This window comes from Canis aureus, chromosome X, assembly GCF_053574225.1.
Source record: "Canis aureus isolate CA01 chromosome X, VMU_Caureus_v.1.0, whole genome shotgun sequence".
In the NCBI taxonomy this organism is placed as follows: domain Eukaryota; kingdom Metazoa; phylum Chordata; class Mammalia; order Carnivora; family Canidae; genus Canis; species Canis aureus.
The window spans coordinates 110,179,246-110,205,156 of NC_135649.1; the positions used below are offsets into that span (position 1 = coordinate 110,179,246).

The 25,911-nt window shown below is 38.5% G+C and overlaps 1 protein-coding gene across 1 annotated transcript in view; it reads left to right on the plus strand.

Annotated features, from left to right (window-relative positions):
* Positions 1-25,193, plus strand: part of BEND2 (BEN domain containing 2) — a 62,875-nt gene extending 37,682 nt beyond the window's left edge. Inside the window, exons 14-18 of the mRNA XM_077889276.1 lie at positions 1,600-1,800; positions 3,184-3,305; positions 4,968-5,199; positions 8,113-8,316; positions 22,526-25,193. Of these exons, the coding sequence (XP_077745402.1) occupies positions 1,600-1,800; positions 3,184-3,305; positions 4,968-5,199; positions 8,113-8,316; positions 22,526-22,659 (893 nt within the window). The 3' untranslated portion in view covers positions 22,660-25,193. The remainder of the gene's footprint in view (positions 1-1,599; positions 1,801-3,183; positions 3,306-4,967; positions 5,200-8,112; positions 8,317-22,525) is intronic.
* Positions 25,194-25,911: the final 718 nt, after the last annotated feature.

Here is a 25,911-nt window from a genome sequence, read left to right on the forward strand (position 1 = left end):
GCATTCCATTAGCCAAACTGGAAGAAACTTCAAACATTGTGTTCTTTGTTACTACATGGGCACTGTGACATGCTCTTGTTCAAAGTATGCACTGGTGAAAGCTTCCTGAAGGGCAATTTGTACAGAAATCCGTAAAAGTATTTGTGCTGCCTAACTCAGGAATCCCACTAATATCTGAAGATTTAATTAATACAAAAGATTTTTATTTAAATTTTGGTACAGGTATGTTCTTTACACAATCATAAAATATTGGAAACTGCCAAATACACAACCATAGGGAATTTGTTCAGTAACTCCTGGGATACCCATGATGTATAAAGCAGTAAAGCATAATGGGGAAGAGCATGGGCTCCTGAGTCCCACTGTCAGGATTCACATCTCAGCTCTGTGTTTTACTGACCATGTGATCTTCAGCTACAGAAAGTTGACTTTCTGTTACACACATTTTTTTTTTAGATTTTATTTATTTATTCATGAGAGAGAGAGAGAGAGAGGCAGAGACACAGGCAGAGGGAGAAGCAGGCTCCATGCAGGGAGCCCGATGTGGGACTTGATTCCAGGATTCCAGGATCATGCTCTGAGCTGTAGGCAGACGCTTAACCGCTGAGCCACCCAGGCATCCCTGTTACACACTTTTTTTAAAAAGCATCAAAACCTCATTGCTTTTCTAACCTAAGTGTTAGTTTTTTTCCTCTGTGAAGTGACAAAAATCATGGTACCTATTGCATAGAATTGGGAGGATCAAATGGAATAATTCATTTAAAGCTCTTAACACAATGCTCAGAACCTAAGTACAACATAAATGTCACCTGTCAGGCAAATCATGAAGATAGGAATGCTGACTTGAAAAGGAACTAAAGAAAATGGAGAAATGCTCAAAATAGAATGGTAACTGAAAAAGCAGGATTCAGACTATATATAAAGCATGATTTCAATTTTGTGATTTAAAAAAAATAGCAAGAATGGAAGGCACCACCAGATTAATGGTTCAGAGCACTTGGCTGATAATATACAGACATTTAAGAACTGGCTCGGTGATCTTGTTCAAATGCTTTACTTTCTGTGGGCCTGTTTCCTCTTCAAAGTGGGAATAAGTTGGTAGGATGATGAAATCGAGTTTTTAGATGCAAAACATTTAGCATAGTGCCTGATATATAGTAGTTACTCAATAAATGGTAGCTGTTTTACAATATCCTTCATTATGGCCACCCATACTTTCCAGATTATCTTCAGGGAACATATACTCACTCAATAATATAGCTCTGAGTGTGCTTTTAGACTGTAAAAAGGGAGCAATGCGATCTCAGAGCAGCATGTTTACATATGCATCTTTGGCCTAAGAATTGAATTTATTCAAGATAATGAAACGGTTATTTCAAGTACAGAAAATTCAAGACTAGCAAAGGTGAAAAATGCTAATTAGAGTTATACAGATGGCATCAAAGAGACTCATTTAAGGAAGAGATAGGTATAGAAAAAAAATTCATCCAAGTAGAAATTAGCAAATTAGAAATCAATTAGTTTAATTTTCTTGGGTTCTTTCATGGTAGCCTTGCCTGAGAAAACAAAAGATTTTACTTTTTCCCCGTGTATTAAAAGGATATCTTGGTGATCCCAGAAGGAATGTCAGGGTGCTTGATACTCATTTGGCGACTGCACAAAAGAAGACCCATCCTAGGCACGCAGCCCGCTACTTGGTTCCTATTTTGTTCTCTAAGGAAATTCTGATGCACGGCTGGGTAGGTGTCAATTCCCAAGGCCGTCAACCCCTAGATCCGAACAAAATGGCTGCAATAAGAGGTATGTAAAGTCATTACGGAATCTTGTTTTTATCATCATTTGGTCATCTGATGAATGTTATTGGTAGTTTAAGAGACAATGATGGAGTCTGGATAAATCTTAGAACTAACTGTTTTTCACCTGTCTGACCCTGATTTTACAATTTAATATTATGTAATGGGTAATAACTTGTAAAGAATAAAACTTGTCCATAGACTAATGGTAAAAGACAAGCTTTATTGATTATAGCTGCTTATGGCTAGAACTAAGTCAGTTCTTCAGTGCTGAAGCTTGGTACTAAAAATAAGGAAAACCCTAAAAACACAGGAGAATAAATTGTACTTCAGTGCTAGTAACATGCAACACAGAATTAGAGTGTCATCATTAACACATCTTAGCCTTCTGTCCAGCGATTTGGATGAAGGTTGTGGAACACATAGGCATTGAGACCACAACAAATAAGTATTTCTGCCCTCAAGGAGTTCACAGTCTAGAAAGGGACCATTGAAGGAAACTGATCAATCCCAAACCAGGGTGGGAATGTTGGAGAAGCTCAGAGAGCAGAGAACTATTTTGAGGGCATTAGGGAAGGCTTATTAAGGACAAAACATTTGAGCTGGATTTGGAAGGATTCAGTCCTTAGCTAGATGAATAGGAAGGGTATTCTAGGCAGAAGGAATAGCTCATGGGGAAGGTAGACACGTAGTGTGCACAAATCAATACACCACAGTGTAATAATGTTGGCAGTGACACTCTTTTCTGTTTACAGTTTTCTTTGTTAGTTTTAGCTTATTCATAGGGTTATTCAATGGCATTATCCCCCAGAAATAGTTGCCTTTCCATTACACATTTTTAAAAAAAGCACCACAACCTCATTGCTTCTTGCCTTTTGGCTAAGTTATAGTATCTGTTCTTATCAGTTTATTTTTTATTTTTTTAAAGATTTATTTATTTATTATTCATGATAGACACACACACACACACAGAGAGAGAGAGAGAGAGAGAGGCAGAGACACAGGAGGAGGGAGAAGCAGGCTCCATGCTGGGAGCCTGATGTGGGACTCGATCCCGGGACTCCAGGATCGCGCCCTGGGCCAAAGGCAGGCACCAAACCGCTGAGCCACCTAGGGATCCCCCCAGCTTTTTTTTGTTCTTATCAGTTTAATAAAAGCACCAAAACTTCATTAGTGGCTCCTTACGTCAATGTTGTATAGGGCACTTGCATATTAGAAGAAGTGAGATATTTAGCAAAGCATCTTCTTTGGGTGGGATTTCTGAACTCTCAGAAAGAGAGAACAGTAATTCCAAATAGAAAATTTTAGTATTTGAAATAAAATAATGTTGTCAATTCTTTGGGTTTTGGTTTCTTAAAAAATCATCATGAATACTTCCTGCTCTTTGCAGAATATCTGGCGACAATTTTTCCCAACCATGATTTGCGTGAACGTGGAAGAGACTGGAAAACCTGTATCGCCGACATCAATTCTATGATCTACTGTTCATATTCTGAAGCCAACACAATACCAGTAAGTTACTTTTTATTTCAAGGTGGTCACTGCTGTGGAAGTGCATACTGTATCCAGTTCCCAAATGGAGCGCCTTATACACAGGATCTTTAGGCCGTGTGCTCAAAATCTTGTTTATTTAATTTAGGGGCAGTGTATGGTCTCTGCCTGTTTATTTTACTCTTTGATATTTATGCTTCATGCAAATATCCTAAGGAGAAAATAAATCAGATGGAGTGTTTCAGTCAGTATATTTGAAGCCACGGGGGTAGACCGGGAAAAGGTTTCAGGTGCAAAGATACTTGGCAAATCTTTCTCAGTATCCCGCTGATACCACGAAGGGCCGACTGTGGTACAGGAGCAAAGGAAGGTGCTTCAGTACTTGTTTGCTTGGAAATGTTGGAAATCACGCTGGCCATGAGGCTCAGCTAGCACAGATATTTTATACTTTCTATAGTTACATGGTAAACAGTAGCCTGTCTTTTCTCGCATCTCTTCGGTCTTGAAAGTGCATTAGAGGTTTTTTAACACGAATGGGCCAGCAGGGGAGGGCGTCATGTCTGTTGCCTTCTCCTGTTGAAGCGTTTAACTTAACAATTTCTCATTTCTACCCACCTCTCTAAAAACCTCATGTTATTCACGCCATGTCTAGTCAGTCCCGCGTCTCTGGAGTAAGTTTATGGAAACTATTTGCCAAGAATATTTGTAGCTGAGCTTATGTTTTCCTGGTGAACGGCTTGATTTCAGCGATAGCTCAAGCACCATCTGTCTGAAACCAAATCTGCTTATTTTTCACATTCCCTTTTATATCCTACAAAAATTGCACCCTAAACATTTGAATGTAAAATTATGACACTGCCTGGAAAATGGTAATTTGCATATTTGCTTAGGCGTCAGAAGAGAAGCAGCATCTGCCAAACGCCTGCTGTGTACTTGACTAGGAGAGGGCTGGGTCTTTGCCACTCAAAGTGGGTCCGCGGACCAGCAACCGCAGCAGCACCACAGGAAAGCTTGTGAGAAATGCAGAGTCTAGAGTTCCACACGAGACTCACTGAGGCAGAATATAGAATATGCATTTTAGCAAGATCCCCAGGTGATTGCTGTGCACATAGCAGTTTGAGAAGCCCTGACCTAGAACAGTGGTTGCCAACCCTGGGTATATATTAGAATCATGTGAGATACTTTTAAAGAAAGTAATTAATGCCTGAGCTCTCCTACTCCTTCCACCAAATATTCTGGTTGAATATGCTAAGAAAGTGGGTCTTAAGCACAGCTTTTTTAAAAAAAAAAATCCAAGTCTTTGGAGATCCTTAGAGGCTGTAGCCCCTGGGGAAAGAGAAAACAAAAACATTTTAAAGAAAACCTCAAAGTTGTCATCTCCGAGAAACTCCTTTATTCATTATTCATGATCTGTTCACTAAGCACTTATTTTGTGCCAGCAATTATCATTAGACAAAGCTGCCGAGCCCTCCAAGCAGCAGCCCATCATGGCAGCTTGAGGAGCAAGACGCACCTCTGCTTCTTTCATCACGGGGCACTGTCTTTGCAGGCTTTTGCTGCAATACAGAGCAATGCAGAGACAGTTGCTTCCCTACCAACCTGGAGGGCCCTGGTAGATGATGGAGCATGTCCATATTTTCTCACTGAGGGGACTTTGTTTACAGATACAGTATTGTGTTTCAGCAGACAACTGGTGGCAATAAGAAACCCTGTACCAATCCTGACGCACAAAGTTTTGCAGATCTGAATGGTAGAAGGGATGGTGAAGGCAGTAAAAGCAGTTTCCAGTTCTTTCCACAAACCGCTGCCTCAGAGACAAGAGAAAATGGGGATTCTCAGCAGAACAGCAGTGCTTGCCCTCAAGGAATTAGAGAACCTTCCACTGATAACTCAGTGGTATCTCATGAAACATTGGGTGAGTTGTTAAAATAAGTTCTCTTGATGATAAATGTTGAATATGGGTGATGCATTTATCGGGCTCATTGTCCTGTTCTGCCTACATGTATCTTTGAAATTTTGCATAATGAGAAATCTAAACAACTTAGTTTCTTATATTAATGAGTTAATGAAGTATAGATACCTAGTTCTGGGACTGGTAGTTTTGTTTTTTTTTTTTTTTTGAGGATTTATTTGTGAGAGAGAGCACACACGTACAGCGGGAGGGAGAGAGGCAGAGGGAGAGAGAATCCTCAAGCTGACTCCGTGCTGAGCGAGGGGCCCAATGCGGGGCTCAATCCCATGACCCTGAGATGATGATCTGAACCGAAACCAAGAGTCAGACACTTAACGGACTGCACCACCCAGGTGCCCTGAGACTGATAGTTTTTGACATTAAGCTAAATCTGTTATTTTTCCTTCGGAAAGCAGTTATCGGTCGTTTCCCTCAACCAGTGTGAACTCTCAGGTTAGGCGTGAGAAGGGGCTACAGCTGGATAAGCCAGAACCAATTTAGGGTCTTGCTCTCTCTGTGCCCAGCACTTGGCAGGTGCTCCTTAAAGGGTTTTTGTATGAATTAATGAATCCCGTTCCTTAGAACATTTTGCCCCCACTGCTAGCTGTCTGCTAGAGGCACATCCTCCTTCATTTGTGCCAAGTGACAGTGAGTTCTGTAGGTGACTATGCCACCTGCCACTTGTGCTTCCCAACGCCTCCTCCTCAGTATGCTGGGGTTTTGTGGCACCTGAGGTAGCAAAACGACTTTCTGTCTCTCCCTTGCCCCCATGTCAGCTCTAAGTAGAATATTATCTGTGAGCCTGTTCAAACAAAATTATTTATCTTTATATTTTTTCCATAATAAAAGTAATATTACCACTGTATTTGTTCAGGTTGTATGCCATAGAAACAAAATCTGGCCCAATTAAACCATAACAATAATCAGTGGACATATAGCTCCTAGATTTAAAGAAAGCGAAGAACAAACCAAGCCACAGGCAGAAGCCAAACCACCGATCCCAAGATTGTGGCATCTGGGGGCCATCTCAAGTCTGTGGGGCTCTGTTGGCGTCTTCCATGATCTCTAGGTTCTGGTTTCCTCTCATCACTGTTCAGATTCCTAGGAGAAAAGAATCTGATTTGGAGCGCTTAGGTCACAGGTCTAGAACCAGGGGATGGGGCCAACTAAGGGAATTCTGAGCCAGACAGCTGCCCAGTTTGTGTAGAGTCTATTATACCATTTTATTTTGAAAAAGTGGAAAATATTCAGGGAAGAAAAGCTCCCACAATCAAGATACCATAAAAAACGATTGTGCACATTTTAAGTTTCTTCTAGTCTTTTTCTTACCTTTTAAAACATTATGGTCTCTCTACACACTCTTCTTTTTAAACATGATATGTGTATGTTTTTCCTCAAGAATCTCCATTATTTATGACCATTGCTTTTAACAGGTCTATAATATTCCATTGAGTAAGTATATCCTAATTTATTTAACTACCTTCCTTTTTTATTTTTGAGGATTTTTGGGAGGGTATTATCAGTCATACAGAGCATGCTGCCAAAAAATCCATTTGTATAGCTTTGTACATATTTTGGGTTCTTTTCTTTTTTTAAGATTTATTTATTTATTTTAGAGAGAGAAGAGTACATGTGCGTGAGTCAACAGGGGGAGGGGGAAGGGCAGAGGGAGGGAGATTCTCCAGCAGAGTCCCCAGTGAGCATGGAGCCTGATGTGGGCCTCGATCTCTTGATATTGAGATCATGACCTGAGCTTGAAATCAGGAGTTGGACACATAGCTGACTGAACCACCCAGGTACCCCTTGGATTCTTACGTTAGGTTCTCAGAATTCAAATTACCAAGTTAAAGAATATTAATCTTTTTTTCTGACCTGGATAAATATTGCTAGGTTAATCTCTCAGAGCGAAGTCTTTGGACCCACTAAGTGAACTTTTAAATAATTCAATGTCTCTTGGTAAATGTTGGATCTGGAGGATTCAGTAATCAATATGGTCACCCATTAAATGATGAATGTTCCAAGATGAAACATTGCTTAATGACTTGTAAGAATCATATTGTATTTCTGAAACATACTTTCTCCAACAAGTAATTCTACATTGCATGTAAAATAGAATATTTTTAAGTGTGGTTAATTTGAATCACTAGGACTGAGGATGATTAAGTTGTAGAGTTGAAGAATGAGAATAGACTTAAAAAATTTTTTTAAAAGATTTATTCATTTATGATAGACCTAGAGTGAGAGAGAGAGGCAGAGACACAGGAGGAGGGAGAAGCAGGCTCCATGCCGGGAGCCTGACATGGGACTTGATCCCGGGACTCCAGGATCGCGCCCTGGGCCAAAGGCAGGCGCTAAACCGCTGAGCCACCCAGGGATCCCCTAAAATTTATTTTTCAGTTCAAATAAGTTATCTAAAATATGATAGCTGAGTTTGCTGATTCTTAAATGATAACTTTAACACCCAATAGAAAGCCTACACTTAAAAAATTATAAATATTTCCATAAGAATCTTGTTGTTGTTGTTGTTTTTTTTTTTGAAAAAGCCTTTCTTATAAAGAGGACAACAGTGCATTGAAATTACTTAGAATTCGTTCCTAAATGTAATGTTAAAACTGATTCTATCCGGAAAGGTAACAGAACACTGAATGGTTCTCCTGAACAATCAGAGCATGTATAATCACATCAGTAGTAATTCCTGTTTCATTTCTCATGCTGTGTCATGATACGCTAAAAACTTAAGGGTTTAATTTTTTAACTTCTCAAATTCTTCTCAAAGCCTAGAAATTCAGAAGAATCAACCTTTCTGTTAAAGGCTTTTAAAAAACCTTGCGCCTAACATCTGCCATGAAAACTGACATCTTTCTCTTTTGCTTCTAGAATATCTTGGAAATCCAGATAGAAATGTACGGTTGCCACATTCAATGCTGGATATAGCCAAAAGGAAGTCTCGCCCAGAGCTGGCAGCCAGATACCTTATTCGCAATCTGTTCCCAGAGAAAGTCTTGGTAAAAAGTAACGTCTTTGGCAACCTGGGCCATGGCATGCGTGCCCTTAACCCCAATAGGATCAGCGCTCTTCGAGGTTGGTTATGTGTTGAGTATGTGAGAATAATGAAAAGCAAATTACATTACAGAAGGGCAGAAATGACAATCCATGGGGTTTGTGTGTGTTCTAAGGAGAGATGGAGCTCTTACTAACTCTGTCCTGCAGGGATAACAAGGAACTGTTTCATGAATTGTGTTTCTTCTGCATTTGGCTTCTCCAGGCTAATTGCTCTGTCTTGCCAGGTGTATGGAAACTCAAACACCTTTGTTTACTGAGGATCAGGGTCGAAGCTGCTGGGCTTTGTCAGTTTGCCAAAGTGTCAACAATACACAGCAGGTTAATTTGCTAGATTTTTCTCGTGCATGTGAGCAAGGTGCTGTCTTTATCTGTGATGTCTATAGATCAAGTAATAACAGCTTCCAAAGGTAATTCTGTGAAAATTTAAATTTGGACAAAGCAGGGAGCCGAATATTTCTTACTTGTGTCACTGGCCCCCAGCAAAGAGAGAGTTCTGAGCCCCACCCAGACTGATCTTAGTTGGTTCTTCTTTGGTTCATGCCTTCATATCACACATACCCAGCAAATTGGAAGACTTTGTTTCAGACTAAAGAAGCCTTTTCTGTAAGCATTTGCTATCTAATCCACTTTTTTTCAAACTTGTGTAGTTTTTTTACTGCAACTCATAGTAAAAAATACGGTTCATGTTGTGACTCAGTACATGTGTGCCTGAGTTTAAAAATGCAAGCAAAAGCTTCACCAACAATCCTTATTATTTCTATGAGACTTATATTCCAGTGGTTTCTATTCTATTATATTTTTTTAAAGTGCTGCCATCACCGATATCATGATCTAGTAATTGGTCACAGTTTGCAATTTGGACATCACCGAGCTAATCCACTCAGCAAAAAACCAAAACCGAATTCTTCTTAGATTATGGTAAAAAAAGAACACAGACTTTGTAACCACGTTGGAAATGAAGGTGTTTATAGAAGAAACATTATCTTTCTAATTAAAAAATATTTTGAGAGATTTAACTTTTTTTTAAAGATTTTATTGATTTATTCATGAGAGACACACACAGAGAGAGAGAGAGAGAGAGAGAGAGGGGCAGAGACACAAGCAGAGGGAGAAGTAGGCTCCTCACAGGGAGCCTGACGCGGGATTTGTTCCCCGGATCGGGATCACACCCTGAGCCAAAGGCAGATGCTCAACTGCTGAGCCACCCAGGAATTCCAGATTTATTTAATTTTTAGAGAGAAAGAGGGAGAGAGAGAGAGTGTGTGCATGCACATATGCAATGAGGAAGGAGGTAGGGGCAGAAGGAGAGGGAGAAGGAGAGAAGCAGACTCCCCACTGAGGGTGGAGCCCAATACAGGGTTCCCATGTTATCATCCTGAAATCAGGACCTGAGCCAAAAACAAGAGCTGTGTCCTTAACCGTCTGAGCCACCCAGGCACCCCAATGTAATCATAAAAAATTTTTAAGTGAGGGAGAAAAGGTGACTTTTATATTTCTTTAAATATCTGGAATATATTAGTTCCTTAAAAGTGGACTAAAGATATTACTCTATGCATTTCATTTTGTTTTATCCCATATTGAATTATATTACAAATCGAGAAAATGTCTTTTGTAGTAAAAAATATTCAGTACGAGTTTGACACACTGTACACATGGGGCATATTTTAACACATTTCCCATAAGACTCAAAGTTCTATTCCTGTGTAGAAGGGCAGCCGTGTGTGTTATTTCAGCAGAGAGAATGCAGTCGAATCATCATTGTCCTAGGGGTGTGGGCAGAGCCAGGCCCAAGGAGGAGAATCCGACCAGAAAACATTTTTTACTTTAATATAAGGATAAAATGGACTTGGAAAATGAAGAGTCAGAACAAAAGCTGAGTGGCTGGAGATGAGAGGTGATTCCTGCACTCATAGACGGACTGGACTTTATGGCTTCTAACATAATTTCTTTAGAAGTATTGGTACAGTATAATTTAAAACACAAAAATGTATAGAAAATGATATAGTAATGTAATAAGCACCTGTCAATCCAGTACAGATACAGATATTTTGCTTTTTGTGCTGCAGGTTTTTGTTTTTTTTTTTTTTAATAATAAAGCATTACTGGGCAGCCTGGGTGGCTCAGCGGTTTAGCGCCGCCTTCAGTCCCGGGTGTGATCATGGAGACCCAGGATCGAGTCCCATGTCAGGCTCCCTGCAAGGAGCCTGCTTCTCCCTCTGCCTGTGTCTCTGCCTCTCTCTCTCCTCTCTGTATTCTCATGAATAAATAAATAAAATCTTTAAAAAAAAATAAAGCATTACTAATATAATTAAAACTCCATGCCATCATCCCTTTCCCCTTTTTCCCCCCAAATAACCACAATCTTGGAGTTAGATGTATCATACCCACACATATTTAGACTTTTGCTATGTTGATAGGTCCATAAATAATATATAATATCATTCTATAGTTGTTTTAATATATGTAAATGTGGATATATAGTATGTATCCTTTTGCAAATTTTTATCACTCAACATTATGTTGTTGAGATCTAGTTCATGCATTTTAACTGCTGATTGGTATCCCACTGACTGAGCAAGCCAGTTCATTCTTCTATTCTTATATAATTTCTTATTCTAAGATTTTATTATTTGGGAGGAACTCTTATGGAAATTAGTAGTCAAAAGTAAATATGCCTACTAGCCAAAGGTATTGATTTCACAGAAGAAACTATTATTTGAAGCTCTCTGATGAGATTTCAGTATCACTTAAAGGCTCTTTAGAGAATGGTTTACATGGAGAAAGTTAGTGGGCTACAGATCTGCAATCAGTGAACAACTCTTACTCCTATATCTTCCCATCCATCTCTGCATATTACAGAATTGTGAAATCTTAGCAATAGGAAGTATGTTATACAACCTCTAGTACAGCTTTTCCCCCAGAGCAGGAATTTGATCTCAGCTTTGACATATAGTTGCCTCCTCTCAGCTTGAATGCTTCCATTAATGGCAATCCACTACATATTTTAAAAATTTGTTTGTATTTCTTTAAGTTTTTATTTAAATTCCAGTTAGTTAAATACAGTGTAATATTAATTTCAGGTGTACAATATAGTGATTCAACACTTACATACAGTACCTGTTGCTCTTCACAAGTGTGCTTCTTCATCCCCATCACCTATTTCAGCCATTCCCCCCCCCCACACACACACACCTCCTCTTTGGTAGCCTTTAGTTCTCTATAGATAAGAGTCTGTTTCTCAGTTTGCCTCTCTGTTTTTCCTCTGCTTATTATTTTGTTTATTACATTCCACTTATGAGTGAAATCATATGGTATTTGTCCTTGGACTGATTTATTTTGCTTAGTATAATACTTTCTAGTTCTATTCATGTCCTTGCAAATGACAAGATTTCATTCTTTTTGATGGCCAAGTGATATTCCGATATATCTCGCCACTTCTTTGTCCATTCATCAGTTGATGGACAGGTGGGCCAGTTCCATAATTTGAGTATTATAGATAATACTGCTGTAAACATTGGGATGCGTGTACCCCTTAGAATTAGTATTTTTGTATTCTTTGGGTAAACAGTCAGTAGTGCAATTGCTCATCATAGGGTAGTTCTATTTTTAACATTTTTTAAAAACTTTTTGAGGAAACTCCATATCGGCTTCCGTGGTGCTTCACCAGTTTGCATTTCCACTGGTGGTGCAGGAAGGTTTCCCTTTCTTTGCATCCTCGCCAACACATGTTTTTTTCTTGTGTTGTTGATTTTAACCATTCTGACAGGTGTGAAGTGATACGTCATTGTAGTTTTGATTTGAATTTTCCTGATAGTGAAGTTGAGCATCTTTTCATGTGTCTGTTGGCCATCTGGATGTCTTCTTTGGAGAAATGTCTGCTCACGTGCTCTGTCCATTTTTTAAATGGATTATTCATTTTTTGGGTGTTGGGTTTTATAAGTTCTTTAGATATTTTGGATATTAACCCTTTATCAGATATGTCATTTGCAAATACCTTCTCCCATTTCATAGGTAGTCTTTTAGTTTTGTTGATTGTTTCCTTAAGGAAGTCCCAATAGTTAATTTTTACTTTTGTTTCCCTTGCTTCAGGAGACCTATCTAAAAAAAGCGACTATGGCTGAAGTTAAAGAGGTTGCTCCTGTGTTCTCCTTTAGGATTTTTATGGTTTCATGTCTCACACTTAGGTCTTTAATCCATTTTGAATTTATTTTTGTGTAAGAAAGTGGCCCAGTTTCATTCTTCTTCATGTAGCTGACCAGTTTTCCCAACACTATTTGTTGAAGAGACTTTTTGCCATTATATATTTTCCTCCTTTGCTAAAGATTATTTGACTGTATAAGTATGGGCTTATTTTTGGGTTTTATATTCTGTTCTATTGATCTATGGGTCTATTTTTGTGCCAGTACCATACTGTTTTGATCAATGGAGCTTTATAATATATTTTGAACTACAGAATTGTGATGCATTCAGGTTTGTTTTTCTTTTTCAAGGTTGCTTTGGCTATTGGGGTGGTTCCATTTGGCTATTTGTGGTTCCATTCTAAGTTTAGGATTGTTTGTTCTAGCTCTGTGAAAAATACTGTTGGTATTTTGATAGGGATTGCATTAAATGTGTATATTACTTTGGTTACTATAGACATTTTAACAGTATTTGTTCTTCTGATCCATGAGCATGGAATGTCTTTCCATTTCTTTGTGTCCTCTTCAATTTCTTTCATCAGTGTTTTGTAGTTTTCAAGGTACAGATCTTTCACCTCTTTGGTTAGGTTTATTCCTAGGTATCTTACGGTTTTTGGTGCAATTATAAATGGGATTGATTCCTTAATTTCTCCTTCTTTTGCTTCATTATTGATGTATAAACATACAACAGATTTCTGTACGTTGATGTTGTATCCTGCGACTTTACTGAATTCACGCATCAGTTCCAGCAATTTTTTGCTGGAGTCTTTTTGGTTTTCTATCATGTCATCTGCAAATAGTGAAAGTTTTACTTCCTCCTTGATGATTTGGATGCCTTTTATTTCTTTTTGTTGTTCAATTGTTGTGTCTAGGACTTCCAGTACTATGTTAAATAACAGTGGTGAGGGGCACCTGGCTGACTCAGTTGGAAGAGCATGCAACTCTTGATCTTGGGGTCATGAGTTTAAGCCCCACATTGGGTATAGAGATTACTAAAAAAACAAATAAACTTTAAAAAATAACAGTGTTGAGAGTGGACATCCCTCTTTTATTCCTGACTGTAAAGGAAAAGATCTCAGTTGATCCCCATTGAAGATGATATTAGCTGTGGATTTTTCATAGATATTTTAAAATAAAATATTTTTAAATATTTGTAGAATTCACCTGTGAAGCCATCTGGTCCTGGATTTTTGTTTGTTGGGAAATTTTTTATTACTGATAACACATTTTATTGCTGATAACAGTAAAAAACGTATTGTTATTGATCTGTTTAAGTTTTCTATTTCTTACTGTTTTGGTTTGGTAGTTTATATATTTCTAGGAATTTATCCATTTCTTTCAGGTTGTCCAATTTGTTGGCATATAGTTTTTCACCATATTTTCTTATGATAGTTTGTATTTCTGTGACGTTGTTATTTCTCCTCGTTTGTGATTTTATTTATTTGAGTCCTTTTTCTTTTTTGATGAGTCTAGCTAGAAGTTTATCAATTTTATTACCTTTTTTCAAAGAATCAGCTCCTGCCTTTATTGATCTATTGTTTTTTTTTAGTTTCTATATAATTTATATTGGCCTAGTATTTACTATTTCCTTCTTTATGTTGGCTTTAGGCTTTCTTTATTGTTTTTTTCCTAGCTCCTTTAGTTGTAGGGTTAGATTGTATATTTGAGACTTTTTTTGCTTCTTGAGGTAGGCCTGTGTTGCTATAAACTTCCCTCTTATAACTACTTTTGCTACATCCCAGAGGTTTTGAATCATGGTGTTTTCATTTTCATTTGTTTCCATGTATTTTAAAAAATTTCTTCTTTGGTTTCCTGGTTGACCCATTCATTCTTTAGTAGCATGTTATTTAATCTCCATGTATTTATGGTTTTTCCAGATTTTTCTTTTTTTTTCTTTTTTTTGTATATTTTTTATTGGAGTTCAATTTGCCAACATATAGTATAACACCCAGTGCTCAGCCCATCAAGTGCCCCCCTCAGTGCCCATCCGTTCTCTTATTAATATGGTGTATCACATTGATTTATTTGGGAATATTGAACCACCGTATCAGTACCCAGTCACCCCATCCTCCCACCCACCTCCCCTTCCACTACTACTTGTTCATTTCCCAGAGTTAGGAGTCTCTCCTGTTCTGTCTCCCCCTCACTGATATTTCCCACTCATTTTCTCTCCTTTCCCCTTTAATCCCTTCCACTATTTTTTATATTCCCCAAATGAATGAAACCATATAATGTTTGTCCTTCTCCGATTGACTTACTTCACTCAGCATAATACCCTCCAGTTCCATCCATGTCGAAGCAAATGGTGGGTATTTGTCATTTCTGATGGCTGAGGAATATTCCATTGTATACATAGACCACATCTTCTTTATCCGTTCATCTTTTGATGGACACTGAGGCTCTTTCCACAGTTTAGCTATTGTGGACATTGCTGCTAGAAACATCAGGGTGCAGGTGTCCTGTTGTTTCACTGCATCTGTATCTTTGGGGTAAATCCCCAGTAGTGCAATTGCTGGGTCACAGGGCAGATCTATTTTTAACTCTTTGAGGAACCTCCACACAGTTTTCCAGAGCGGCTGCACCAGTTCACATTCCCACCAACAGTGCAAGAGGGTTCCCCTTTCTCCACATCCTCTCCAACATTTGTTGTTTCCTGTCTTGTTCATTTTCCCCATTCTCACTGGTGTGAGGTGGTATCTCATGGTGTTTTGATTTGTATTTCCCTGATGGCCAGTGATGTGGAACATTTTCTCATGTGCTTGTTGACCATGTGTATGTCTTCCTTGGTGAAATTTCTGTTCATGTCTTTGCCCATTTCATGATTGGATTGTTTGTTTCTTGGATGTTGAGTTTGATAAGTTCTTTATAGATCCTGGATACTAGCCCTTTATCTGATAGGTCATTTGCAAATATCTTCTCCCATTCTGTAGGTTGTCTTTTAGTTTTGTTGACTGTGCTGTGCGGAAGTTTTTATCTTGATGAAGTCCCAATAATTCATTTTTGCTTTTGTTTCCCTTGCCTTCATAGATGTATCTGGCAAGAAGTTGCTGTGGCCAAGTTCAAAAAGGGTGTTGCCTGTGTTCTCCTCTAGGATTTTGATGGAATCTCGTCTCACATTTAGATCTTTCATCTATTTTGAGTTTATCTTTGTTTTTTTTTGTTTTTTTGTTTTTTTTTAAAGATGTATTTATTTATTCATTCAGAGAGAGTGAAGAGAGAGGCAGAGACACAGGTAGAGGGAGAAGCAAGCTCCACGCAGGAAGCCCGATGTGGGACTCGATCCTGGGTCTCCAGGATCACACCCCAGGCTGCAGGCGGCGCTAAACCGCTGTGCCACCGGGGCTGCCCTTGAGTTTATCTTTGTGTATGGTGTAAGAGAATGGTCTAGTTTCATTCTTCTTCCAGATTTTTCTTATGGCTGACTTCTAGTTTCATAGTGTTGTGGTCAGAAAATGTGCATGGTATGATCTCAGTCTTTTTGTATTGTTAAGGCCTGATTCGTGATCTAGTATGTGATCTATTCTGGAGAATGTCCCATGAGCATTTGAAAAAAAATGTGTATTCTGCTCTTTTAGAATGGAATGTTTTGAATATATATGTTAAGTCTATCTGGTTTAGTATGTCATCCAAAGCCCTTGTTTCCTTGTTGATTTTCTGTTTAGAAGATCTGTCCATTGATATAAGTGGGGTGTTAAAGTCCCCTACTACTAATGTATTATTATCAATGAGTTCCTTTATGTTTGTTAATTGTTTTATACATTTGGGTGCTCCCATGTTGGGTGCATAAATATTGCATCTTCTTGCTGGATTGTCCTCTTTATTATGATACAGGCCCCTTCTTCATCTCTTGTTATAGGTCTAAAGTGGGTTTCTTGCAGGTAGCATATATATGGGTCTTGTTTATTTATCCATTCTGACACCCATGTCTTTTTTTTTTTTTTATTTATTTATGATAGTCACACAGAGAGAGAGAGAGAGAGGCAGAGACACAGGCAGAGGGAGAAGCAGGCTCCATGCACCGGGAGCCCGACGTGGGATTCGATCCTGGGTCTCCAGAATCACGCCCTGGGCCAAAGGCAGGCGCTAAACCGCTGCGCCACCCAGGGATCCCCACCCATGTCTTTTGTTTTTTTTTTTTTTTTTTTTTTTTTTTTTATTTATTTATGATAGTCACACAGAGAGAGAGAGAGAGAGGCAGAGACACAGGCAGAGGGAGAAGCAGGCTCCATGCACCGGGAGCCCGATGTGGGATTCGATCCCGGGTCTCCAGGATCGCGCCCTAGGCCGAAGGCAGGCGCCAAACCGCTGCGCCACCTAGGGATCCCTCCACCCATGTCTTTTGATTGGAACATTTAGTCCATTTACATTCAGAGTGATTATTGATGGATATGTATTTAGTGCCACTTTATTACTTGTTTTGTCATGTTTTTGGAGGTTTTCTCTGATCGTTTTTTGTCTTTGTCACTTTATCACTTTTTCCAGCCTGCTGTTCATTGCATCAAGCCTGTTTCCAGTCTTGTTTATTGCATTCTTCATTTCTTTTTTTTTAAGATTTTATTTATTTATTCATGAGAGACAGAGAGAGAGAGAGGCAGAGACATAGGCAGAGGGAGAAGCAGGCTTCATGCAAGGACCCCCATGAGGGACTCGATCCCCGGACTCCAGGATCATGCCCTGAGCTGAAGGAAGATGCTCAACTGCTGAGCCACTCAGGCATCTTGCATTCTTCATTTCTGACTGATTCTTTTTTAAGTCTTTTATCTCTGTGGTAAGGGTCTCCCCAATGTCTTCTATTCTTTTCTCAAGCCCAGGGAGTATCCTTATGATTGTTGCTTTAAATTCTTCATCAGGCATGTTACTTATATCTCTTTCACTTAGATCTCTGGCTATCTCTCTCTCTCATCTTGTTCTATGATCTGGGATGAATTCCTCCATCTTGACATTTTGTCCAAGTCTCTGTCTTCTTCTCTGTGTTAGAAAAGCCAGTTACGTATGTTCCTACATCTGAGAGTATGGCTTTATGAAGAAGAGGTCATGTGTCCAGGGGCTAGCACTTCATGGAGTGTCTCTGGTGTGCTGCATGCACTCTGCTCTTGTGTTTTGGCTGCTCCATCATTCAGGCCAGTCATCTCCAGAAGCTCTCCTAGCTTGCAGTGGGCAGTGTTTGGTCTTTGGCCAGACTGTGGTGAGTTTTAAATGGGTGTGCTATGACCTGCTTACTCAATGAGACCTGATCCTACTTCTGCTAGAACTGAAGCCCCACAGAACTCTGGTCAGGAGATGTGGTTGGGCGGGGGTTCCTACTGGTCTTCTGGGCCTGAGGTAGGCTTGACCAAGAAGGGCAGTCCTGCCGGAGTGTGGCGGGGTGGGGCCTGGTGTCAGCAGTTAGGCAGCCTTCCTGTGCTGCTTCTCACAGGTGGCTCCCTGTTTGTGTTTATGTTTATGCTGATGGTGGGGAAGGGAAATGGCTCCTTTGTTCCCGGAGAGGTGTCTCCCTGAATGCTGCCTTTCAGGGGCGTGCTCCAAGAAGAGTGAATAATCTACCCCTTGTGCCTCAGGCAGTCTTCAAATCACTGTTTCCACAGCATCTGGCCCCGGAGTTGTTTGCCTGCCTTCTTTGCAGGAGCAGGGCAGTGCCCTCTGGGATCCATCAGCCAAGCCTGCTGACCTTTGATATTGCAGGCTTTAATCTCTGCTGACTGCAAGAAATCAGGAAATTCAACCCCTCTCGTTCTTCTTGTGCCCCATTCCCTGTTGTGCTCCCCACTTCTCTCTCTTGTAACCACAGCTCCTTCCCTCCACAGTACCTGCAATCCCTTTCTCCCCTAACCCATCTCCCCACACTTCCTACCTTCTTCCACATGGCCTCTTCTCTTCCCTTCTTTGTGGAGGTCGTTCTGTCATTCTTCAGGTTGCTTTCTGGGATATTTAGCATGATTTGATAGCTATCTAGTTGTGTTCCTGGGAGGAGACAAGCCCAGGGTCCTCCTACTCTGTCACCATCTTCTCTCCCCTCCAGCAATCCACCAGTTTAAAGAGGGCTCTAATTCATGGGAGTTTTTCCTCCAAGTGACTCAAAATTGACTTCCCTGCACTAATACACATTTGTTCTACTTATCCCTTCCACAGCTAAATAGGGTAAATCCAATTACTTTTCACATAATAGGCCTTCAGGTATCTAGAGACAACTATTATGTCCTTGCTGGAGCATTAGGAGATAGTAAATACAACCTCTCCCCCCACCTTCAAGCCCAGAACCAAGTGAGAGCCGCTAGAATCTGGCAGGTGGAGACAAAAATACCAGCTCTATTTTTATTTTTAAAGATTTTATTTTATTTATTTATTTGAGAGAGTGTGTGAGAGAGAGTAGGCATGAAGTGGGGAAGGGCAGAAGGAGAAGGAGAGGCAGACTGAGCAGAAAGCCCAATGCAGGGCTTGATCCCAGGACCCCAGGATCATGACCTGAACTGAATGCAGATGCTTAACTGACTGAGCCACCCAGGCGCCCCTCAGCTTTATTTTTTTATTTTTTAAAAAAATATTTGAGAGAGAGAAAGAGAAATAGGGAGAGAGAACACAAGCAGAGGGGGAAAGAGAAGCAGAGTCCCTGCTGAACAGGGAGACCTGACGTGGGGCTTGATCCCAGGACCCCAGGATCATGACCTGAGCCAAAGACAGACTTTTAACCAACTGAGCCATCCAGGTGCCCTCAGCTTTATTTTTAAATCATGTGTGCCCAGTTCTTCCAAACGTTCCAATTTAGAGATCCCTCTACATGGAAGCATGGGATTTTGAGAAAATAAGTGTTATTCACAACTTTTCCCTACTAAGTCTAATACTTTTACAGGTAAGTATCTCCATTTCCTTCAGTAACTCCTCAAAGAAATATTTTCCTAATCTCTCATGATCTGATTCAATGTTCTCAAATTAACCCAGAATACAAGAGTACTATTACCTATTAGGCTGTTAACAGTCTAAAATGGCACTTGCCATTTTAATTTTTAATTTAATTTTTAAATTTAATTTTTTTGGTAAACAAGCTGTCTCTGAAAATTGTTCTTGCAAAGAGGTCATTCTTTCTCTTCCTTCCTTACTGTCTTCCTCCCACCCTCTCTCCCTTCCTTCCTTTCTGTGTATATACATGTGGTAACATGTATTCATTTTATTTATTTATTTATTTATTCTTTTTACTTTTTGACCCTCTTCACCCATTTCTTCCTCTCCCTATCTCCTGCCTCTGGCAACTACCTGTCTATTGTTGCCATTATTGTTTTTTAGATTCCATACATAAGTGAGATCATATAGTAAATTGGCTTTGTCTGCCTGGCTTATTTTGCTTAGTATAATGCCCTCAAGATCCATCCATGTTGTCACAAATGGCAAAGATTTCATTCTTTTTTATGGCTGAGTAATATTCTTGTGTGTGTGTGTGTATACACCACAGATTTTTTTTTCAAAAAAAGATTTTATTTATTTATTCATGAGAGACACAGAGAGAGAGAGGCAGAGACATAGGCAGAGGCTCCATAGGGAGCCTGTTGTGGGATTCAATCCCAGGACCCTGGGACCACAACCCAAGCCAAAGGCAGATGCTCAATCACTGAGCCACCCAGGTATCCCTGCACCACAATTTCTTTATTCATTCATCCATCGATGAACACTTGGACACTTAGGTTGTTTCTATATCTTGGCTATTGTAAATAGCTACAGAGAATAGGGGGGGTGCCTATATCTTTTTGAGTTATCATCTTTGTTTTCTTTGGATCAATACCCAGAGGTAGACTTGCTGGATGGCATGGTAGTTATATTTTTAATTTTTTGAGGAACGTCCATACTGTTTTCCACAGTGGCTGTACCAGTGTTACATTCCTACCAACAGTGCATGAAGGTTCCCTTTTCTCCACATCTTCTCTAGCACTTGGTCTTTTTGATAGTAGCCATTCTGACAGGGGTGAGGTGTTCTCTCATTGTGGTTTGGATTTGCTTTTCCCTGATGATTACTTTTGTTTAGTGTCTTTTCAGATACCTGTTAATCATCTCTGTCTTCTTTGGCAAAATATCTATTCAGATATTTTGCCCATATTTTAAACCATATGCTTGGTTTTTGTGCTGTTAAGTTCTATGAGTTCTTTTTATATTTTGGATATTAACCCATTAACAGATGTATGATTTGTGCATATTTTGTCCCATTCAATGGGTTCCCATTTCATTTTGTTGCTGGCTTCCTTCACTGTGCAGAAGCTGTTTAGTTTCACGTAGTCTTGTTTATTTTTGCTTTTGTTGCTTTTGCTTTTGGCATCAGATTAAAAAAATCTTGCCAAGACCAATGTCAGTGTTAATACAGACTAAAATGGCACTTGCCATTTTTAATTTTATGGTCAACTAAAGCCCCTAAATCTTCTGTATACTGATGTTTATCTAGTACTTACCTTGTTAGTGTTGAGGCTATTCCTGTTTATACTGTTAGTATTTTTTATTGTAAGGGTAGGATTTTATATTTATCCCTCCTGGCATTTTATCCTGTTCATGTAGAGCAACATTCCCTAAACTGTTTGTTAAAGACAGCTGTTAACAGGTGCTTCATGACTAAGGTGCTTTTTAGTCAATTGGCTAGGGAAGCTCTTACTTTGGCGCTCCTGGGGGCCTTAGTCCAGAGATACATTTCACTTGACTCTGTTTTAAAACATGTTTTGAACACCTTGGGGTCTGAAGCCCATCCAGGACTCCCCAGTCCTGACCTTCCTTATTTATAAGCCCAACCAATGCATCTGCATCCCTCACCTTTGAATCAGCAGGTCTCTTTACTGTGGGATTTTTTTTTTTTGGTGGGAACTAACTCTGGAGTGTAGCGTTTCTCATTTGCACAACCGGAATCTTTTTCCCCAGGAAACTTTTTCATGATTAGTATTTCAGAGAGTACTTTTTGGGAAACACCAACCACTTTAGGCTCCTTGTTGGAGTCTGTTGAAAACTTTGCAGGTACTGAATTTATCTTCCAGTCTCTTAGTTATCCATCTCAGCTTCTCTGTCCAGGGCAGATGGGACAAGCCTGCTTTCCATAATTTCTTTTTTTGTTAATAAAAATGTCCAGCAGCAAAAAATTGTAATAATAAAAATTTAAAAATAATTTTAAAAATGTCTGGCAGCATAAAAAACACTGCCTGCTACTGAATCCAGGGACATACCACTGAAAGCCTCTTTCCGGGCTCCTACTGATGTATTAAGTAGTCCTTGGAGTATAAAAGCTTTTTAACTTTGTCACGTGCCTTGCTAAAAATTTGGGGCCTCTGCTGTGTTTATGGCATTGTGCTAATTTTCCATCTTCTTAATCTTCTTGATGGAAAAGCAAATGAGATTAATGTAGCCAACTAATGCTGGCCCGTAGTGCTCATCAGATTCATTTCTAAAGCCTCAAAGGTACTTTGGAAGTTACCCAAAAAACTATCTGAGGACAGTTCTGCTCTTCTAGTTAAAAAACTCTCTTTTCCACCTTTCCCTTTGTCTGTCCACCCACTTTCCTAGGTATGCTCCTTGAGCCATGTTGCTCTGTTACCTTCCCTTACAGACCTTTTCCTATAACTGCAAGATCTAGACTCTCCTTCTTTCTTGTCTGAGATAAACCAAGCAATACCAAAGTATTTAGCAGTTATGTAGCTTCTTGCCTCAAAGTATAAAAGACATTGCAGCCTCTCGTGTGTTTCAAAGCCTTAGCAAGTCTTGATATAATGAAAAACGTGCATGTTTGATAAATTTAAGAATGAGGAAAGTTTACATTGGGTATCAGAGGCAGGAAAGGATTTCCATTCTGGTTATGTAGCAAGGTCATGGGATATGGTTATGTTACTGTGACTTAAGAATGGTGCTATTTCATATTATCCTTTTAGATGAAAAGATTTGTTCAGCTGATGTAATCATAGTTATAATCCATGTGTTTTAATTAAAGTTTTAATGACCCTTTCATAGACACAGCAATGGTACTGAGGTTGAATAAATTCATTTCTCTGAGAAGTGACTTCTAAGTAACTTATGTTTTTGGATTTTACCACCAGAGTTTCTCCAAGACATCTTCCCAAATTGCAGCCTGTCAGAAGCTGGACATGACTGGAAGTTGTGTGTGACAGCTATCAATGGCTCTATCCGTAGTCTAAGATATGACCTCAAGAAGTCCTTAAACAAAGCATAGAAGCTTCCGGCAACAGGCCCTCATTCAAGTACTTTTTTTTACTGTTGTCTCATCCTGTATGTTTTTCAAATTGTCATTCCACAATTAGTTTGTAGCAGCAGTGGGCAGTGTACTTCTGTGTTCGCGACTCAAGAAATAGCCAATGTTCTTTTTCTGCCCACAGAGCACACAATTGCATTAGGAAGATGTGTAACTTTTCATCCAATGAACAAAGTGATGGGCAGTACTCCCATAAGAACCTCTGATTAAAGGAATGGTAGTTAATTCCTAAAGGTTGTTTGCATTGCTATTTTAATGTAGAGCACATTTAATTTTAATAGCACATTTAGCTCCTAATGACAGATGGAATCTGAGCACCAGTGACACAGATATAGGTAGACATAGTTGGTTGGATAGGAAAACCATAATGCCAAGTGTAGGAATTTGGAGATAGGAGACATTCAATATTTGTCAAGTGAATTGTCACTGCAGATCTAAGATCTAAGCCCCACTGATTCAGAAGGGAGGTATGGTTTACACATAACCCAAACGCCCATGTTGGCTTTCTTATATATCCATCAGTAAGGGATTCATAGGATTGACATCCTATTGTTTGATGCAAGCTTTCCAGGGTGAGACCTATGTTTTTTTTTTTATTTACTCCTGATAAAAACAGCATCTTTTTAATGACTTCCTGATAATATTTTATCACAGCAGTTTTCTAAGAGTCAACATAGAAAATCACGTCAGGAGGCTTTTTGTTCCATTGAAGTAATTCAAATTTAAGAATGTATCTCTCTGAATAAAAATAATCTGCCCAGATTCAGATGCTAATATTTTTTCTTATTTCTGAAATGTCTGGGTAAAGGTTTAATATGTTTACTGTTTTTTTTCCTGATTGATTCTACTAGTCGAAATGCATACAAATTTAAATCGTATAATGTTTAAATGAAAAAAAATTGATCAGAAATACAATTAGAAAAAAGTGATCTTGAAAGATATTGGCAAGAATATTGGCAAATGAAAAAATAATTCCATTTTGCCCACGAGTAGGGTTTTATATTTAACGTAAGAACTTTAAAGTTCTTGAATGTTTTAGCCATAGAAAATACTATATAATTTCATTGATCATTTGTGTTAAGGAAACATTTTTTCAAAAAAAGAGAAACATTTTGTTGGTTATAATGCCATCTTTCAGCTTTCAACCTATGGAACATTCCCTTTATTACATTCTTAGTTATTGTTCAAAACACACATTTTTTCCTTGTGAGAGTTCAGTCTTTAGTTGTAGCCATTTGCTTATGACCCATAGATTTTCTTAGATAGTTGACATTAATTAGCTTTGGTATTTTGATAAGGCAAAGAAGAAATTCAATAGAAAGTAATAAGTAGGTCAGTCAATATAATTTGTGTGTGAAAGTTGACAAGTCTTGTTATTTTTGTGACTTGTAGTTTAGAATGGTTTTATATGGTCAGTTTGTAGATCAGATATATTTTTCAAATGATATATCTTGAAACTTATATTCAACTTTTAGAGTATTTTAAGTGAAATATGGTATAATTCATTTTAGAAAGAATTTTATGACTCTGTTCTCCAAATAAATAATTTGCTGTTAGTTGCCTTTAGGTTAATAAAATCATAATATATCTATGCATACCTTTATATGTTTAGGCTATGCCTATGTCACCTTAAAAAGTAAATAATTCAAGCCAAAAAATCTTCCCTAGAGAACAAAAGAATTATGACCAGAGTTATTCAGATTAATTCATCTAAGAATTTATAAACTTCTGGTAACATAGATAATGTGGAAAAGTAAAATTATATTCTAGGCCAGATTAAATTTCAAATGATATATGCAGATTTCAAATTTGATTGATTTGTATTTTGTGCTGAAATATTCCCTGGATTAGAAGCAAAATTACAGAAACGAAAACTTTGTATTTACAAAAATTTTTCAAGATTTACACGGTTAACTTTATTATGATGGCTTCTTATATATTAGACCAGTACCATTATGTTGGTAATGTTCTAAAATTCTATGTTGTCCAGCGTGGTAGTCACTAGCCACATGTGACTCTTAAGCACTTGTGATGTGGCTAATTACAGGAACTAAATTTTAAATTTTACATCATTTTAGCTAATTAAAAATTAAATTTAAGTAGCCACATGTGGATAGTGGCTGCTTGTATTGGCTAGCACAGTTTATAATAACCATTATTTTAAGAAAAGTGCTTAAAATCATTCCCATGGTCTGAATCATAATAATATGTACACAACTTTAGTATTTTTCTTACACACAGCTTTACAATCACACTGAGCAAAATAAATTTCAAAAGGAACTTCATATTTTAAACTAAATTAGGTCTCTTCTAAAAAAAAAATAAATAAATTAGGTCTCTTCTGCCTTCAGCATTTCACAGGGTCATTCCATTATTGTATTAATCCAATGTTAAAGATTTTAAATCTGTGTTCATAAGACTTGTTTTTGATAAGTTTCTTTTATATGTTGCCTTGTTTTACAAATAAATACAATGAATAAACATTTAAAATACTCTTTTTTTTAAAGATCTTATTTATTTATTCATGAGAGACACACAGAGAGAGGCAGAGACATAGGCAGAGGGAGAAGCCGGCTCCTTGCAAGGGTCCTGATGTGGGACTTGATCCCAGATCCCGGAATCAGGACCTGAGCCAAAGGCAGGCAGATGCTCAACCACTGAGCCACCCAGGCGTCCCTTAAAATATTAATACAGATGCTTAAGTTGTTTTTTCAATAGAATAATTTTACAGGACTTTTAGTAATGCAATCCACAGTGTTTTGTAAAAAAAAAAATTAACATATTTTTTCATTCAGTTCCATAAATGTGGCACACTTAGAATGTTTGCTTTCTTGCTTAATAAGCAAAATAGAATAGTTGTACCCAGCGACAGTAATTTACTATTGTGGGTATAGTTAGAAGGATATTGGAAACTTTGTAAACTTGTTTTACCCTTCCTGGGTAAAATATTGGTGTTATTAAAGCATAATGTCATTTTAGACTTTAATATTTATTTAAATATATGGTAACATTTTTATTTTGGCCAGCAAGGCTTAGCTAGTCAGCCCTGTTTTTCAGTTTTCTTTAGAGACCATTTCTGCATCTAGTAGAGGACTATCTCTGCAGCATTCTGCAACAGTGGTGATCTAACCACATTCACGCTGACTGCTAACTTTACCCTAACTTACTTTTAAAAAATTTACCTGGCCACCTCCTCCCAGCCTAGTTTATTTT